This window comes from Podarcis vaucheri, assembly GCF_965113315.1.
Source record: "Podarcis vaucheri genome assembly, chromosome: 10".
Classification (NCBI taxonomy): domain Eukaryota; kingdom Metazoa; phylum Chordata; class Lepidosauria; order Squamata; family Lacertidae; genus Podarcis; species Podarcis vaucheri.
In genome coordinates, this window is record NC_138748.1 from 4,927,042 (window position 1) to 4,946,674 (window position 19,633).

Below are 19,633 nucleotides of genomic sequence, written 5' to 3' on the forward strand. Positions count from 1 at the left end.
CTGGATTAGCTGGGCCTTTGGCCTGATCCAGCAGGGTGCTTTTTATGCACTTTCTTGCTTTAACAAGGCTAAGATTTTTTTAATGATTTGTTTTGATTGTGCTGCTGCTTTAGGGGTGTCATTGTGAATCCTAGAGAATAAAAGACAAATATGTTGAGAATTTGATCATCATGTTTCCTTGCAGAATGTAGATTCTTCTTTGCTTTTCCTGCAGGTCTGGATTGGCAGGTTTCATTGTGAAGGCCAAACGACCCCTGTAATTTGTAAGGTTTCAAGAGCCAGTGTCCATAATGGGTCAGATTATTGTCAGCCCTCATTTCTACAATGGATAGTTATTTGCAGCATTTACATGCTGCACTAGACAAGCTGAGTCTTATAACCTGTATGTGTCTTACAAATTCAGCACAGTTGTGTATTTCTTCTTCTTTGTAATTTGCTTTTTACTGTTCTGACTGGTCTGTTGTTGAGAGGGGCAGTGTGCTATGCGGTGCACATGGTTCCATTCCCAGATCCATTCACCCTTCTCTTTCAGTGCTGAGATTTCAGCGTTTCTTGGACATAAACTTCCCAGCTGGTCTTCAGCCACAAGGTTTAGAAAATGGTGTTTAAAAAAGCAAAATTGATATTCTTTGGAATCTGGAATCTGTGGTACGTGTTGTGTATTCCCACAGAAATTCACATGGCTCGTAATGGATCCTCTGTGTAGTGTAATTGTGAGACTAGGCTTGAATATGAACCAGTTTAGGGTGCAGCTTTCACAGGACCAGTTTCTGTTGGTAAGATATACCAGAGTGTTTCAGCTCTGGTGAATGCTCAGAGTGAATGCTCTTCAGTTTGAAGAAACAAGCAGCTCTGTAAAAATGCATGTCTCTGCGTCAGGGAAAATTAGCTCTTCACACATAACACGTGTGTGTGCATACAATCTGTTTGTGCAAGAGGGATCCTGGATGATCTGGGATAACCCCTCACATGGAAGATCTCTGTATGTGCACGATGCTCCTCCCCATGGCTGTTGAAAGTGTGCAGGGTGGCAGTGGGGATGACTGCTACGCAGTACAACCTCCCTTGTGTATTAGAAGTGCAGATAGGTGGTGGCTGATAAATAGTAGTACAAAGCTTCCCACTGGACGTTGGCCAGTCCTAACACAGGGCAACAGACTAAATGAGTTGTGGCGTCTGATGCTATGCAAGCAAGTCCTACTTTTGTTCAGGGGTCTTTCACTCCCATGTAAGTGTAGATAAGGACTGTAGCCTTAATACTTCAGCCCAGCACCTGAAAATGGGCTGTTACGGTTTACATTTCTAGACCATTCATCTATATGCAAACAATCCTCCCTCTCCACCACACTTGGAACTGGGCATGCCCAGAAATAGCAAGTTAATCATACAACATATTTTGACAGAAATGTGACAGCTTGAGAAAGACATAATGAAGATGTGCTATTTGGAGAGCACTATGGGAAGGAGCCCAAACAGATTTTAAGAAGCAAGAAGCAGTTTCCACTCCTACACCCTCATTCCACATTTGCTAAACAGATTACGTTTCACAAAGGGAGTTTCATCACTCCAGCAGCAATTTCATTCTCAGATAGTAATCTTTACCCATTCTGAAACGATTCATCTAGCCCCCACCCCCACAAAAGGACTAAACACAGTGGTGTTTTCTCTGTACATAGGCTTCCTACAAATTCAACTGTAATTGAATTTTGAAATAATAGTTAATTGCAATTGTGTTTATGTTTTAATAAATCAGTTTTTGCCTGCTATGAAGTAGACAGATGTTATTCACACTTTTAAAAGGGTGGGAGTACAATCAGAGCTTTCCAGGCGTTTCATATTAGTGATACACTTTTTAGACATGCATCATTTTGTGACACAGTAATTCAGTTTTACTAGCAAGCCGGAGGTTTAACTAACCCCTTTCCAGCACCATAAGGAGCACGGGGAGCGTTCACACAACATATCTATACACTGCAGCTGACACACTAATGTTTGGAAAGCTCAGCATTAAACAGTGAACTCTGAACAGTCACATGGCCATCCATGCTTCCAGAAGGACTGTATTACAGAACTGGGGCATCACTACCATACATGTTTTGTAGCTTAAATAAGCAGCCCTTGTTTGCATAGAATCCTAGCTATGCAAGCTACTTGCTATTTTAGATCACTGTTCCTTGCAACACAACTGTGTTCCTTTTGCATCTGTAGCCTCAAGAATGATGCTGATGGCTAATTGCTCCTGTACCAAGATAAAAGTTTTTGATAAGCAAAGGCTCGTGGATCAGTTGGGCAATAGGTTTTGGTGCCCCAAGCAGAAAATGCAAATAGTAAAAACCGAAATTATATTTCACAGCTTCAGATACAGCTCTGGAATTCATCAAGCTTTTCAAACATGTTTGCCTGGTCCTAAGCCTTCTTGCCTACTGTAATCACAAAGGTAAAGGCCATTTGTTTTTGTTCAGTAGCGTAGCCAGCTCAGCCCAGTGCCAGCCTCCAGCATTTGGGCTGGGCTGGCCTGCCTGGAACTCTTGGAAATCCCTTTTGCCCGCCCTTCTGCTTCTCACCAAGAGTCTTATAACATCCATAGCTAGTTTGCACAGGCCGCATTATGGACTTCCTTTGTCTCTCCTCTGATCCTGTGACATTTTCTTGGATGACTTTATTGGCATCGTTTCCCATTTCTCTTATTCACCACCTCTTCCGGGCCTTTTGGCAATTATTTTTTATTGCTTTTCAAAAATTTTAACAAATTATCATCAAATTAATTCAAATTTAATACAAATTTAAAAGCTGACTTCCCACTCTGCTTCCTTGATGTTTTTTTCCCCTTACTTACTTGCTACTCAGTGTGACGTTGTTGTTGTTTAGTTGTTTAGTCGTGTCCGACTCTTCGTGACCCCCTGGACCAGAGCACGCCAGGCACTCCTGTCTTCCACTGCTTCCCACAGTTTGGTCAAACTCATGTTACTTGCTTTGAGAACACTGTCCAACCATCTCGTCCTCTGTCGTCCCCTTCTCCTTGTGCCCTCCATCTTTCCCAACGTCATGGTCTTTTCCAGGGAGTCTTCTCTTCTCATGAGGTGGCCAAAGTATTGGAGCCTCAGCTTCAGGATCTGTCCTTCCAGTGAGCACTCAGGGCTGATTTCCTTCAGAATGGATAGGTTTGATCTTCTTGCAGTCCATGGGACTTTCAAGAGTCTCCTCCAGCACCACAATGTGACATACATTTCCTAATTCCATTTTAATACTTGGAATATTTTAGCATTTTATCACTATTATTATTTATTTTTTCCCCTTCTTCATTTGCCATCGGCTGTACATATTTTAATTCCTGCTTAGACATTTATTTACAGTAACTATAACATATTCCCAAATGTCAAGCAGAATTGCTCTTTACTTTGTCAGCCCACAAAAATCATTACAGTAGAACCTCGGAAGCAAACACCTTTGAACTTGAATGTTTCGGCTCCTGAACGATCGAAAACCAGAAGTGCGGCTTCCGCGGCTTCTGATTGGCTGCAGGAGCGTCTTGTTTTTCGAACTGTTCTGGGAGTTGAACGGAAATGGATTAAATTCGAAAATCAAGGTATGACTGTAGTAATAAATCAGTATTCCACAAATGCATCTTATTCCTCCTGCCATTTTACGTGCACAAAAGTCTGACGTAATGATGGTAAACAATATATCTTCAACCGCAGTATTGCATTCCTGCTCCCCACATACCAGCAACCCATAGGATCTCCAGATCCTCATTGTTAGGCAGCAAAACAATCCTTGGTGATATCAAGTTCCCAGGCTTTGGTGTCTGGTGCCTGCTCTGTCCATGCTGACACAGTATATACCAGGTGCGGGGAGTGAACATTATTCCCATGAAAACCGGAAGTGTTTGGTTTTTTGGCGATTTCCCTAAAAAATAGCTTAAAAACTTCTTGGGGGGGGGGACTTTTGTGTCTGGATTTTCACTTTTTGAAATATGGCAACTCTACATTATCCTAAATACATTCCTCTCCTCTGCACAAAGCCAACTCCATACAAGCCATCTTCTGTCCTTCACAGTTCCAGATTCATTCTTCTTTGCCAGATATATTCAATTTTATAAAGTTACAACGGTCTGGGATTCAAACGCTGCTTCACCTTCTCTTTCCAAATGCTTTGGCCCATCATCTCTAAATCTAACTTTAACCCACAGTCTTTATTACATTTTTTGTTCAATGAATCTGGGGAGGATGAGGAATAATCCCTCAAAAACATTTTTATTTAAATAACCCTTTCCTCCCTTCCCAGCCAGGCAGATTTGCCCACCCAACACCCAACAATTCATTTGCCCACACTACAGGATCCATCAATTTTTAGCTAGCAAAGTTAACTTATATTTAAGGTCCACTCTTCTTGAATTCTTACAGTTACGTTCCTTGGAGAAGGGTAGTTGCAGAGAACCCTTGCGAAGAAAATGATATGTAGAAATTGTCTATCCTCTCCCTCTTCCACAGCCCCATTGTAGCAGAAATTAACATCTTTCCAAACCTGCAATTTACCGTCAAATAGTCTCCAGCAGCTTTTGACGACATCAAGTTGGCTGGGTTCCCTTTTCACTTGTCCAAATTGTTCGAAATCAAAGGAGATCTGTAGCATACTCAGTTATGGACCCTGACATTCTCAAGAATGGAGTCATGGTGAAACTCAGCCCCCTGCCCCTCTTTTCTTGGTGAGGTCTTCTAACTCCATCTAAGACCAAAGCAGGCATTAACAGGTGTCTGCGGGTTCACTTTGGCCCCCGACTTAATTGGAGAGATTAAGTGGAATGCTCGCCCCACTGTCCCCAAATATCTCCACCAGAGCCCCCCAGACTCTGGAGAGCTCAAGGGAGTGACTGTTCATGCTCGCTACTGGAACCGGAAGTCCTCTTCCAAGTCTTTGGGGTTCACCAGAGCCCTCTCCTTGCTTCCACCATGTTCATTTGTTCCACGAGGCTTGCTTTCCAGAGTGCTGGGTAGAAATAGAACTACAGATTTATGATCTCCCTTCTTTCCCCTCTGAGCATCAAACCCTTTGGAAAAACGATATATGGAGCAAGAAAAACACTTATTGAAGCAAACGTCAATCCAACGTAATCACAGAAAGACAAATAGGCTTCTTCTAGCTAGCATCTCTTTTAGAGTATTTCTATGTGATAATTTTAATGCGGGACTTAAACCCCAAACTGACAGAAAACCAATGGAAGTGCCCTAGGCACAGCAGACATGTTGTCTGTATCCACAGCAACAGTGCTGAAGGTTTCTCATTCAAACCCAACTTCAGACTGATGTTTCTTGACTTGGTGAGATCTGAGAGACTCACAGCAAGGTGGAATGGCTTCAGGCCAGCAAACTTGTGTGTGACCTTTTATTTCACAGAACATTTGCAGATTCCAAAGGACCATGTGTGAATGCACAGTGACAGCAGCAATGCACATGCATGCAGAAACAGCAGGAGTTCCGGCAAAGGCTACAAGTGTGAAGTAACTAATACTATCTCTGCATTGTATGAATGAGTCTATCCTAATACATTATGGCAGTTAAATTCTGCTTTTGGAATATTCTGGTTCCTACCAGCAATAATTACACATTTAAACACATGACATCTTTAACCCCCCCCCCAATCTGCAACATAGGATCCATATTAATATGTTTCTTTAGACTCTGTCCCTGTCTTCCCATTTCTGTTTATATGTATTGTCTTTCTCTCACTTCTTCTGTATCCCAAACTGTGGCTTGTGGAGCCTGTCTCTGTCTTTTCCTCTTTAATATTTGGAGGTAACTGTGCTGAGCTCTTCAGTGTGGTCATCATTGTGTTTGCTAACTAGCTCCAATTGGAGATAGAAGTGGGTTTGCAAACAGTTTTTACATTTTGCTTGGATTACAAAACATGGCACCTCTTATTTTGGTAAGCTCCAAAAAAAGAAAAGGGAGATAGCCTTTCGGGCTCTCGATATCAGCCCCTTTTATTCAAAGCAATGGTTACCTGGCAAATGTCTGTGCCATTGTGTTTGTGGCATGAGTCTCTCTCTGTCTGGGTCTCTGTTGAGATAAGGCCGGTCGACTCTTGACTAATTGTTAGGGGAGAAAAGTCAGTATTTCGGATGTAGTGTGCAACAATGTAGGTCATTTAATTTTATTTAAGCAGCTTTTTATTTAGCTGGCACCAAAAATGACATTTTAGAAGCTTTTGCATATCAGCATAAATGTCAGAATGCCATTGAATATCTGCTCAGCACTCTATTTCAGTAGAAACTGATCCTCTAGGTTTATAGGGAGGAGGAGGCTAAACTGATTTTAGCTTGAATTATTTTTGTTAGCATTTTAATGAATGCCATCTTTAACATTCTGGTTTTACAAGAAGTGCCCCCCCACCTCCCCACTGGGTGCCTTTACCCATCTTTGAGTCCACCCAATGGTCTTCAAAAAGTAAAGTTAAAGTAGGGTGGTAGGGCACAAAGACAAATGTGAAGAATGCTAAGCTATGTTCTTTCATCAAAAGCTGCTTAAGATTATCTCATTAGAGAAGGCTAATTTTGCCTTTAAGCCAAATAATGTAGTGATATTTCATTAAAATGCACCATGAAAACAGTGGGTGTGCTTGACTTTTAAAACCGTAGCAAGAAAGTTTGCTGATTAGGACTGCAGAAAAGGTGTTATTAAAGAAACAGTTCTCCGTTTATGAATAAACTTTTCATAAGGTTCAGTAGACTGACACGTAGCATTCCTTTTGGTTACAACAGTGGTTCTCAAAAGGTGTGGCATGCCATGCTGTGTGGCAGGAGAGGATGGCAAGCGTGGTAGATGCAAGGACAATGAAAGAAACATTTAAACAGTTCAGAGTGTATAGTATAGTATCAAAATATTTTTTTATTTGCAGAATATGGATAGAAATCTTTTCAAAAGAGAGGAAATAGCATCAAATGATACTGAGGACAATTCTAGTTGTCATTTATAATTATATTTTGGGAATCTTCCATATTCATAGCTGCATTGTTTTATACTTTTTGGATGTCGCATGATCATATTATAAAGTAGTTGCATTCTGTGTTATAAATCAATCACTGCTAGGAGTTGTTATTCCACCCCCCCATCCCAGTTTATTTCTTGTCACTGCCTTCACTGGTTCTGATTTGAAAGAGAGGTAGAGCTGGGTATCATCCGCATACTGATGAACACCCAGCCCAAACCCCCTGATGATCTCTCCCACCAGCTTCATATAGATGTTTAAAAGCATGGGGGAGAGGACGGAACCCTGAGGCACCCCACAAGTGAGAGCCCAGGGGGCTGAACACTCATCCCCCAACACCACGTTCTATCTGCAAAAAAAAACTTTGCAAAATCATTGCAGGAGATCCTGGGGTCCTTACCAGGCTCCGATGGTGAAGGTGGTTTTGTTAAACTGTGAACCACCTGAAAGAGTCTCCTGCTGCTGTTTTCTGCAGATGCAATAGAGGTGGTGAAGAAGGTCCTATTTGCCATCACTATCACCACTTGGTAGGCTCAACGTTGAGCTCTAACTGTGTCTGGTCCAGTTCAGAATGAGTTTTCCGCCACCGGTGCTCTAGCCGTCTCAGCAATTGAGCAACTCACTGCGATAGATGACGACTAATGAGCCCCACGTCCCTCTCAGTACACCATGCAGACACTTACATTGCCCGAGTTCTTTGGTGCCCTGGCAGTGTGCAAATGTGATGACTGATGTTTTTGCACAGAAGTCTTTATGGTACGCAGAATGTGTTGAGTTTTTCAACTTCCATATTCCAAGAAATGAGGGGTGCTAATAAAAAGTTGTAATATGACTTGGGAATTCAAAATATATTTTGATTAAATGAGTATTTAGATTGCTTGGTAAGTAAAATGTGTGTAAAACTGCACAGAAGTCATTAAAAGTGAGTGCCAAGTACTTGTAGTTGCTTTATATTGATATTTTATTATTACTATTATTAAGCATTAACTGACATTGTCAGAAGGTAATATTGAAATTCTTTGGTTTTCTGAAAGCAGTTTATGTGCTTCTTAATCATATATAGACTTACCCAGCTAAATGTTGTCCAGTCACAAAAATAATTGCAGATTTGAATTCTTCACAGCCAAAAACATATTTTTAAGACTCCTCACTGAAGAAATTTGTGAAAATTAAGTTTTACCCCCTGAAATGGCACGCTCTATAATGCGGCAGGTATCTGGAGCTGCTCCTCTTTCTTCCTCCCTGCTGTTCTGTCTCTCTGTCTGTCTTCTCTGTCCTGTGCATCCTGCAAATGAGGAACCTCAAGCCACAATCAATTCTTGCCCTCATTCCCAGTTCAGCTGCCACCATTGACCCTTACCTTTTGCCCTATTCTTTCCAGGCACAGGTCCACACTTAAAGCTCTGTGTCCGAGTGCTGGTTTTTGTTTTTGTTTTGTGCTGGAGCTTTCTCCTTGAAAACCCTCAGGTGGAACAAACATCAGGTCAGGTTGTCTGTGGATTGCCATTTGCTCAGATTGAGCTTTAAAGAGTGGGTTTTCGTGGGGAAAGCTCCATTGCAAAATAGGCTGCTCGGACTTGGCGTTTTAAAGCACATACTGTGCCTGGAAAGAGCAAAGGAAAGGGAAGTGTGAATACTGTATTTTTCGCTCCATAGGACGCTCCTGACCAAAAGACGCACCAAGTTTTTAGAGCAGGAAAACAAGAAAAAAAAATCTGACTCAAATTTTGTACTAAACTATTTAAAACAGCAAAGTGTGTGGCTCCTGTCCACTTTGCTGCTTTAAAGCGAGCCATGGTATATAATGATGAGAATGGAAAAAGGACACATTCCATTATAATGTAGCTGTTTTCATTATCACTGGGAAGTCAGTATTGGCAGCAGTTACAAAAACTAAAATTTGAGCATTTTACTGTTAATAATCAAGAATATTAATAGTCAGGGAGAGAAACCAGGGCTGTGCAAATGAGAAGTGCTTGGAGTATGGAGGAACAGCAAAAAGATAATAATAATAATAATAATAATAATAATAATAATAATAATAATAATAATAATAATAATAATTAATTTATTTATACCCCACCCATCTGGCTGGGCCTCCCCAGCCACTCTGGGCGGCTTCCAAAAGAATATTAAAATACTGTGAAGCTAAAGATCCAATGATTGTGCTCCAGTTCCTAAATCTCTGAAGTTTTCTCAAAAGAGGCCTGGTTGTTTTGAAAGGAAGATTCAAAATGGAGTGACTGAGCAAAGAACAGAGGAGGAAAAGAGGGCAGATAAATAGCTTCCATTCAATACCAAGAGAACACAATGTTTTTGGTTTAGTATAGGTGGACTGTACTTGTAAGAATTTGTATAATGAATTATAGAGTTGGAGTGGAATATCAGAGCCTCTTTTCAGCAGTAAAGATTAGCTACTAGGAACATGGTTCACACACACACAGGATGTCTGGTTATAGCTGTGCAGTTTAAACTGTTCCTGAGCCAGATACCTGCTCAGTTTTAGCTGAAATTACTATTACTGTACTGGTTTGTGGAGATGCTTTGCATGTATTTATGACTATTTCCCCAAAACTGCTACTTGAAGAAATCCCCAAACTTACTATTTTTAAACTTCAAATGGAGCTCAGAATCCAGTTAGGCAATCCTTTGCAGTTGAATTAGGAGGCACTGAGAGACAGCAATTTGCTGCTCCCCACCCCCACCCTCCACCCCAGGAGCACACAGCCTTCCCTCTGCTTGCAAACCTTGCAAACCTTGTCCGGACTTCAGGGGAAAGCAAAGTCTGCAGGCAGAGCAGTGTAGCTCCCCACCCCCAAAAAGCACCCCAGCAACACACAGCCTTCCCTCTGCTTGCAAACCTTGTCCGGGCTTCAGGGGAAAGCAGAGGCGGCCGGCAGAGCCGCGTGGCTCCTCCCCCCACCCCCAAAGAGCAGCCCAGGGGCACAGGACAACAGCGATTTGGCTCCAGGGAACACACATTCGCTCCATAAGACGCACAGACTTTCCCCCTTACTTTTTAGGAGGGAAAAAGTGCGTCCTATGGAGCGAAAAATACGGTAAGCTCTGAATGTATAGACCACGGATAAGAGACCCGAGTGTCTCTCTGTGCTGCTGGACTCAAACTCCCTCCATCCCTGAGCACTGGACATGCTGGTTGTGACTGAGGAGAGGTGTAATTCCAACAACACCCAGAGGCTATGTTTAGTCATTACTAAATTTTGCTTCTGACTTCTGGTCCCAGCTGACTTTCTTCCTCAGTTTTTTTTTTTTGGGGGGTGTTGTTTGTTTGTTGCAAAATGAATAACATCACTTTTTATATTTTACAAACAGCAAGAATAAACTACAAAAGAAAATAACCCCCCCTTTTCCCTCAGTAATTTATGTCTTTTATGTGTAGCTTTGAAAATGGCCTCTTTTCCTCCTTTCCTGACATGAGTTTTTCACCTGGGGTGTGTGTGTGTGGTGTGATCAGCTGCTCATGTATGGCTGAGATGTGAATCACTTGCTCAATGAGGGACCCCCCCCCCTGCTTGGCTAGGCCAGGGAAAATGTCGCTGTGGCAATCACACAGGGCCCCCGGACGTTTCACGGTCTATGGACCCTGTGCCACCACCGCGGTTGCTTTTTTTGCTGCCACCACCCCGGGGACACACGGAGTCCAGACAGTTGTTAACGTAAACAAATAATCAAGTTTATTTTTAAGTGCAGAAATAAGCGTATGGTGTCGGTTTATTTTTCTCTTGTCAGTTTCTTAAATCTTAAAAAAATTCCTTCCAGTAGCACCTTAAAGACCAACTAAGTTAGTTCTTGGTATGAGCTTTCGTGTGCATGCACTTTCAGATACACTGAAACAGAAGTTGCCAGATCCTTCTATATAGTGAGAAGGTGGGGAGGGGTATTAAATCTTAAATCTTAGTTCCTACAACTTCAGACTGAATTATTCCCAGCTTTCTATCTAACTCCCTAACAATTCCTCTCCCTCTCTCCCAATACAACTCAACCAACCCACTGCGTATTCCACCCTCTTCCTTCTCCAACCCCCAAGCCTCAACTCCCAACTGACAACCCTCAACTGTCAACCCCCAGACCTCAGCTGATTTTCAAAACCTCCCACTCTGTCTTTTACTCCCCCCTTGCATTCTCACTGGCCAGTCACACCACACCCATTTCAACCCTTTCATTGACACATCCTAGGGGCAAACGCCACAGTCGCCATGGAAAGAAATCGGTTATTCTCCGAAAGGAGAGGTGAGATATCTGGAAAAACCCTATTATACTTTTGGAACTGCTAGCATGTCAATACTCTTATGAGTAGCATTTTCACTTCATTCTGTAAACCTAAGAATAGAATAGTTAGCTGCTGCCTCCTGTCCCGTCCCCCCGCCTGTTCGTCACCAAGATGTCTGAGTAGGGGAGAGTTGAAAGCTCACATCCATGTTGTAATTTTATCCATGGAAACTAAGTACAGAGCATTTAAGAACTAAATATAAGCACCACTAAAAAACAATTCTATTTCTGAGTCTTAAATAATATTGACTCTAAAGATAGAATTCCAGTGTGAAATATTTGTGAAGCAGAAAAGGTATAAAGGAGAGAGAAAATTGCTATCCTGACTTTTGTGTGAGCTTCTCAGGAGTGTCTTGCAAGACTTCTGAACTGATCCATCAAGGCAATTCTCAAGCTCCTAAGTTCTTATGTACTGTGTCGATGAGTATTTTGTTATGAGTTCACCCGGCAGTGAGCCCAATGATTATGATGGTGTTATTCCAGTAACTTGGGAGACGTTCTGTTACGGTCGCATGACTTTTTGTCTCAAAAGAGAGGCAATCCTCATATAATTATTTTAACTAAAACACATGTGAATGTAGTGATCCAGTGTGTGACAGCATGAAAAATGTGAATTCCATTCCAGGGCAAGGATTGAAGATAAACTTGGCAATATCGTAATTTCATTATGCAAATCTATGGTGACACCAGACTTTGAATACGGTGTAAAGTTCTGCTCGTTGCACCTCCAAGTTGCTTTGGTCTGCTCTGAAGCTTCCAACTGTCACTTTCATTGGGGGGCGGGGGGGGGGCAGGTTCCTATTTTACCTCAAGAGGCAAACCCTCTGCACAATCTTAAACACCACTTTCATATCCCCCTTGACCTTTTCCCTAAACCAGAAAGCCCAAGCTGTAGTAATCTTTCCTCATAAGGAAGTCGTTCCAACCCCTCAGTCGTTTAGGTTTCCCATTTCTGAATTTTCTCTCTACAGTATCCTTCTTTGAGGCGACCAGAACTTTACACCGTATTCCATGCTCACACATAGTTAACCTGTAAAATTTCCTTGCACATGATGTAATGATGATCACCAACTTGAGTGGCTTGAAAACAGAATTTTCAGATTCATAGAGGGTCAGGTTGTCAGTGGCTACTAGCCATGGGGGCTGCTGGAGGCACTATGCCTCTGAATACCAGTTACATGATGTTTTCAGCGGATGCTGTGAAAACAGGCCTTGGCTCTTAGGATAGGTGTGGCATAATACAAAGGAGCTGCCACACCTAAAAGAGCAGAGAAAGAGGGAGATCCATAAATAGCTTAGGCATCTCAGTTGTCACTTTGCTTGCTCCCAGAGAGCACTTTTCCTGTGCTCAGAATAAAATGGAGGAGGATATCAAGACAGCCACTCCTGATATCCAGCGAAATGTGGGCATGTTTACAATGTAGGAGAGGGTGAGCCAGTTTATATAGGAACTGAGCAGGAAGAGCAAACTGGATTTTTTATAAAGGGAATATTTATTGAGACTTCACAGGCAGCATAGGAGGTACTGGAGAGCATACTGGTGTAGTCCAGTTGAGGGTTTCTTCTGCTGAAGAGAAACAAAGCTGTTTCTGTTCAAAAGAAGTGAACCCATAGCTCAGTTTGATAAGGAATTTCAGTTGCATTTGCAAATAAAGCTACTTCCTTGTTTTGGTCAGATAAAACAAATCACATCTTGTTTCACGCCTGTCATGGACTGTTGAACATATTCCTTTTTCTTTTCCTTTTTTACATTGTTGAGGTTCTTCTGGTATCTTAACTGTTTCTCCCGCCACATACTTAACCTTGTTACTTTGAAAAACATAGTTCTAGTATTCAGCATAGTTGATGAAATAAATAGTGACCCAAATGCCATTGTTTGCACCAGGGTACAAATTCTTACTTGAGTAACTGCCTGTAACTGCCTGCATGGTGTAGAATCAAATGTATATAGTTTCTGAAAATTAAGCAGTCTCTGTGTCTTAAATAGCTCGGTTGGTTAGAGTGTGGTGCTGAAAACTCCAAAGTTGCAGGTTTATTCCCTTATGGGATACCTGCAGGGTCCTTTCCAACTTCTATGATTCTAATGAGCATCTAATAAGAGATGTAGAAGCAACAGCTGCTAGAATAAATTTCAATCAGAAATTCTGCAGCCGCTGCTAATTTATAGAAAGGGTTGTATCGCCCTTCCCTGTGGAGCATAGTTTTGACATTCAGACTTAAACTGGAGATTTTAGTTTCTGTTGCATGTATGTGAAGCAGGTATTAACAGAGTGGTGGTGATTCTCAGCTAGGTAGACTTGGGTTGAAATCTCTGCTTAGCTGTGAAGCATACTGGGTGGTGTTGGACAAATCACAATCCCTTAGCGGGGAACTACAACTCCCATTATCCCATTGGTTGCACTGGGTAATGGGGATTGGAGTCCAACAACCCCTAGAGGGCCATAGGTGCCAATCTCTGCTTTACCTGAAGAAAACTCATAGAATTGCTGTGAGGGCAAAATGGGGTAGCTTTCACATCTGGCACCTTCAGCTCCTTGGAGAGACAGAACGAAGAGATAAAAATGTGTGTGAGAGAAGAAGGTGTGTATATTTCAGATGAAGGTGACAGTCTGAAATCCCTGCCAGCGTTAGGGCTTTGGGGCATGATCCTTGGTGTGTGTATCTCTTGCAACAGTGGGCTTGCTCCATTTGACAGAAGCCCATTGGAAGGAAGGGGCCCTGGAGATTTGCAGCAGCATTCTGCTGGCACAAATCTCTGTGAAGCCCAGAAGATTGGGTGTAAATCTTCCCTCTGGTGCCAGAGGACAAGAAGATTGATTGCGGGTAGAGCTGGCAAAACAAGAAGATCTGCCTCTTACAAAAACTGAGGAGCAAGAAAAACTGCTCCAACACCATGTTTTGAAGTTGGCTGTAGGCAGCTTTGGGCACAAGTTGGTTTCTCGTTGTATTTTGGAAAAGCACCTAGGTCGTTGAGGTGCCAAACAAACAGTATATATATTTAAACAAAACAGAATTTCTCCTTGTCTAGTGAAAATGCCGCAAGCTGCTGTGTGTAATTTTTCTGTCAAGATGAGTGAAAAGTGGCAAATACCCTGTGCTTCCAGTGTTGCAGGCCTGGCAGGTATATTTGGGAAGACTTTGCCTTGCTCCCTGTGTTACTTCCGGGCAACAGGACGGGGAAGGTTGACAAACACCAAACAGACTTTTCAGTTTTCTTTCAAGCCACAGCTGTTTGCTTTTGTGTTTTCTAGTTGTTGTTCTAAAATTCTGTACAGTGTAATGGCGGGGTTTAATGGTCAGCTTCTGAGATTATTTTCTTCCTGCCTCGCCCTGCTTTCCTCCAGCAGTGAGGCAGCATTCTGTGCCCACTGAGCACGATCAGTTCACATTGCAGTGCTTTTTTTAGGGGAGGGGGGAAATCTCCCCTGGGTTCCCCCCCTCCCCAGAAATACTGCTGCAAACCTTGTCTTCTCCTGAAGCCTCCCTCTTTTGTGTGAATGGTCCTGTATGGACTGTCCCTCAGGTAACTGAGATCATTGTTAGTAGATGCAACTGGGACCTTGCAAGAAAAGTTGGCGTGCTTTCCTTTGGGGCTCAACCCATTCTGTATCATCCACAAACACAGTGTTTTCCTGTCCTGGCAGTCACCAGGACTGTATTTGAGTTTGGGTTCTCTTTGTGTTTGTTTGTTTGTTTTTGCAGGGGTTCAACACACGTGTGCCTAGCTCTAGCCTAGGGACACCCAGCATTTCATACCAAGGCCGGGGGGGGGGGGACAACACACTCGGCCTTGTCACATGGCTGGGGAAATCCAGCCAGATGGGTGGGGTAATAATAATAATAATAATAATGATAATAATAATAATAATTGGGGTGGGAGGGGGGCCAAAATTTGACACCACCCCCATGTGCCGCCTTTTCAAAGCTAGCAGAGCAAGGCATCAGGCTTTGGGAAGGGGGTACGCAGCTCTGGCAGGATCCTGGAGCCCCCTTGCCTCCTCCCCAAATCTGGGAAAGTGCTAGCTAGGTTTTGGGAAGGAGTCTGGAGGACCCAAAGTCGAGCACCTCCTCACCCGGCTTTGGGAAGGCAGTGGGGGGGCTGCGAGGACGACGGCAACATCACATGTTGCTGAGGGCTGCGAAGAAAGGCATGTTAGACCGTGCTGATCCAGCTATACTTCATAGAATTGTGCCATCTCAAATGTACAGTTAATGAAGTAGAATCATAGAATTGGAAGAGAACATGAGGGTCTTCTAGTCCACCCCCCATGGAGGAATCCTTTGCCCAGTGTGGGGCTCAAGCCCATGACTGTGAGATTAAGACTCTCATGCTCTACCAACTGAGCTATCAATCAGCGGTTAATTTCTTTATGTGTGTGGACAGCTCTCCTTTTTTAAATGAGATGGTTCTTTCTACATTTATCTCCATTTTTGGTTAACCCCAAGTCTGCTGGTACTTTTTTCTTCGGAGTGTGTCGCTGTGAAGCACAAGCCCAGAAAGACTTGAAAATATGATGATGATATAAATCTGGTCACAGGTACATTCCATCCCAAGTAAAGGTTAAAAAAAGAAAAGGTAAAGAACCCCTGGACAGTGAAGTCCAGCCAAAGGCGACTGTAGAGTGCGGCACTCATCTTGCTTTCAGACCGAGGGAGCTGGCATTTGTCCACAGACTGCTTTCTGGGTCATGTGGCCAGCATGACTAAACTGCTTCTGGCACAACAGGACACCGTGACAAGTGCCAGAGTGCACAGAAATGCCGTTTACCTTCCCACCGGAGCAGTACCTATTCATCTACTTGCACTGGTGTGGTTTTGAACTGCTAGGTTGGCAAAAGCTGGGACAGAGCAATGGGAGTTCACCCCATTGCACAGATTTGAACTGCTGACCTTCTGATCAGCAAGCCCAAGGCTCAGTGGTTTAGACCACAGCGCCACCTGCATCCCCAGTTACTTTCTATGGTTCTATGGTAGCCTTTGTCTTAAGTTTTGTCAAAGTGTATAGTAAAAGATTTTGGTGTTTTGCTAATACATTGGAGAGGCAATTGATTCTTTTCCTTTTGGAAGAGCTCTCTGAAAGATGCTCACATAATCTGCTCGTTTGTTTCATAGCCTCATGACTGTGTCAATACCATGATAGGGGAATGTGCGGCATTTCCTTGCTTACATTAGCAGCTGGAGATCCATAAATGAATGGTTTGATTGTTTCCCCCTCCCTCTAGATCTGCTGATCCAAGTGGAATGTCTCAGAAAAATGGGTATATTGATTTTCAATGCATAAATAATATAAGCAGTAGGAATGTTTTGCTGCATAACTAAGCAATGAAATATCTAAAGTATATTTACCCAAAGGATGAGGTTTGTGTGGAGGTGACCAGATTAAGTTCAAAAGAATGTAAATGAGTAAACACCAGGTGTTTTTTTTTTGTAGCCTTGGAGAATCTTCATAGAGTTATCTTAAATCTGTTTGAGATATGCTATCTTTCAGATGGTACTCATTTTTCTTTGGGAAAGGAGAAACAGTAAACTTAAAAGTTAAATAAAATAACATTCTCAACCAAACTTAAGTATTCAATTTCTAATTACAGCAGACACAATTTTAACTTCTGAAAGTATTTTACCAGCTTGCTGACACCGTGGCCAAGAAGTGATAAAAGGTTATACTTTCCCTCCCTTTCCTCCTTCACTAAATACGGATCACAGAGAGATCAGTATGTAGGATCCAGCACAGTCCCTCTGACTAGAAAGAGGGCTGCATCTCACCTACAGGTGGTACTTAACACCACGGAAGCTGGCACCGCTACGCCCAGAAACCTCATCAAGATATTGTAGAGGCTGCGCCTCCACACACACATACCTTCACATGTGGTGGGAATGCCCTAAAATCCAACCGTTCTGGACAGCAGTCCTGCAAGAGATATGCAAAATAGCTAAACAGGTATTAGAATTCACCTAAGAATGTTAAGAATGTCGTGCTATATTTTCATGCGTATGCGCTTTCTATAATATAAAATGTTCACTCTCTCGTTAAAAGGTTGGTTGAATTGCTTGGCATCTGTGGTTTGGTTTTGCTGCAGGATTGAAAAAAGGCACAAACTGCTTACAGTATCTTCCTTTCTTCTTTGACATTTGAAAGCTGGAATATCATTTTGATTAGTTGCTCCTCTTTTTAGGCCCAGTTCTCATAAACTGAATTAAATAACTTCAGGCTTCCTGGGAGCAGGAGACTCAAATGGTTCAGGACTCCTTGGTACAATAGGGTGTCTCATTTTAAGGGGTGAAACTTAATTTTTGAAAATTTATTCAGTGCAGGGTCTTAAAAATGTTATTGGGAGTGTAAGGAATTCAAATCTACTATTTTTTGTGTGACTGCACAACATTTAGCTTTTTAAGTCTACGTTTAATGAAGAAGCATATAAAATGTTTTTGGAAAACCAAAGAATTTTGATTTTACCTTCTGAAAATGTCAAGTAATGCTTAATAATAATAATGATGATTATGATTATGATGGAATAGAACTGCAAATACTTGGCAATCATTTTTAATGATTTCTGTGCAAGTTTGCACATATTTTACTTACCAAGCAAAATAAAATTACATTAATCTAACCAAAATATATTTTGAATTCCCAAGTCACATTACAGCTTTTTAACACCCCTCATTTTTAGAATTTGGAAGTTGAAAAATCCAACATGCCCTATTGGTACAAATCTCCCCCCTTACAAAGTACATCTGTATACAATTTTAGTTTTGATTATAGCCAAGGCACAGCTGTGACTCTCTCCCTGCCACTGCCAACTTGAAAGGTGCGCTAGGTTCAGATATTTTACTGGAGCTCGCTTAACTAAGTAAAACTGCAGGCCTCCAGATGTTGTTGCCCAGCCAGTGTGGCAAATGATCAGGGATGATGGGATTTCTACTCCAGCAACATCTGGAAGGCTGCCTGTTCCCCATCCCTGCCCTAGAACTAAGAGGCAGGTACATAAGACCCCAACAGTTTGCTTCCAGCCGTATAGCCAAAATCAAGAGTGCTTCAGAACCAGGGCTGGCCCCACCATTAGGTGAAGTCAGGTGATTAATCTCAAGTGGCAGATGTTGGGGGGCAGCTGTGTCAGCCCCCTGGCTATCCCCCCTAAGCCTCATGACCTCTCGCCTCTGTTGGGTGGCAGACCTGTGTGTGTTATGCAGTCTGTCTTGGCTCAGGTGCAGTGGAGGACACTATCCTGTCACCAGTGTTGAGATAAGAGTCAGCAGTCAGGCCAGCAGCCAGGTTTCTGTATGTGACACTGGGGTGTGTATCTGTGCCAATCTTTCCTTTATCTTGGGTAGCAAAGTGTATTGGGGAGCCTTGTCCAGAATTATCTCCTTTCTGGCACAATTCTCCCTTCTTTCCACCCTTAACTAGAATGCAGGGGCTGTGTAGCAAAGAAGAACGAGTGGTGGCTCGGTGGATGGCACAGATGTGGTGAAACAGGGTAGTCTATTGTTGGCATCCATCTGTATTGAGAGACAGTGGAGTGTGCCTCTGGGGGTGAAGTGTCTCCTGCTTGGCAGGGGGTTGGACTCGATGGCCCTTGTGGTCTCTTCCAACTCTATGATTCTAATCGCTGTGTTAGCAGCAGTTCCTGGAGGTCTTGGGCTGCCCAGATGACAAGAGTCCCCTCCCAGCCTTGCTGACGTGGTCCAAAGGAAAGCAGACGTTTGGCACCCGCTTGGCTGCAGGAGTTGCTGGAAGGCGGCGTACAAGGTTCCATCCAACAGTCTTTGGGATTGCACTCCAGATTTATGTCTAGAAACAGAGTTTTCCTTCTCCTGGATGGGCTCTTCTGCCCCACACTTCCCTCTACAGCACAGCGACAAACTATACAATTTGTTTAAACCTTTCTGATTGCGTTCTAAAGTCCATATTTGAGGCACAGCTCTAAGCAGACTGCTGTAATCTTTGTGTAGGGAAATATTTCCATCCTATGTGTGTAAAGCAATGCTGTTTGTTGCAGGAATTTTGTTCTTTTTCTTCATAAATATTTGTTTCAGAGTACATCCATACAGCTCATTTAGCCAAGAAGGGTTTTGATTTATCCTTTAGAAATGAAGCTTCTCTCTGCCAGCTTTAAGAAATGGCCACATGTATAGGTATGCAACACAACTGGAATGTCAATAGCTGATAAAGTAGTTCTTGACTGATAATGGAAATTTACTTTGGCTTGAAATTGGCTTTTGCTGTCTAGCCTTGACGAATTGTTAAGCCAAACAAGGTGTTCAGTGGTGAGTGCAGGAATTGGCATGGATTATTTGTCTGTGTTGTTTTGGGAAAGTAAGAGTGAATGTCTGTTTGAAATGGTCCTTCAATGCAATTTGA

The 19,633-nt window shown here is 42.6% G+C and overlaps 1 protein-coding gene across 21 annotated transcripts in view; it reads left to right on the top strand.

Annotated features, from left to right (window-relative positions):
* Positions 1 to 19,633, top strand: part of PPFIBP1 (PPFIA binding protein 1) — a 120,358-nt gene that overhangs the window by 37,570 nt on the left and 63,155 nt on the right. For 9 of the 21 annotated variants that reach the window (XM_082240082.1, XM_082240096.1, XM_082240099.1 and 6 more), the window contains exon 1: positions 11,115 to 11,235. The exons of 1 other annotated variant lie outside the window; for it this stretch is intronic. In XM_082240082.1, the coding sequence (XP_082096208.1) occupies positions 11,202 to 11,235 (34 nt within the window). In that variant the 5' untranslated portion in view covers positions 11,115 to 11,201. Of the gene's footprint in view, positions 1 to 11,113; positions 11,236 to 19,633 lie in introns of those variants that run through there. 11 more of the 21 variants (XM_082240087.1, XM_082240089.1, XM_082240084.1 and 8 more) reach the window with 3 other exon arrangements.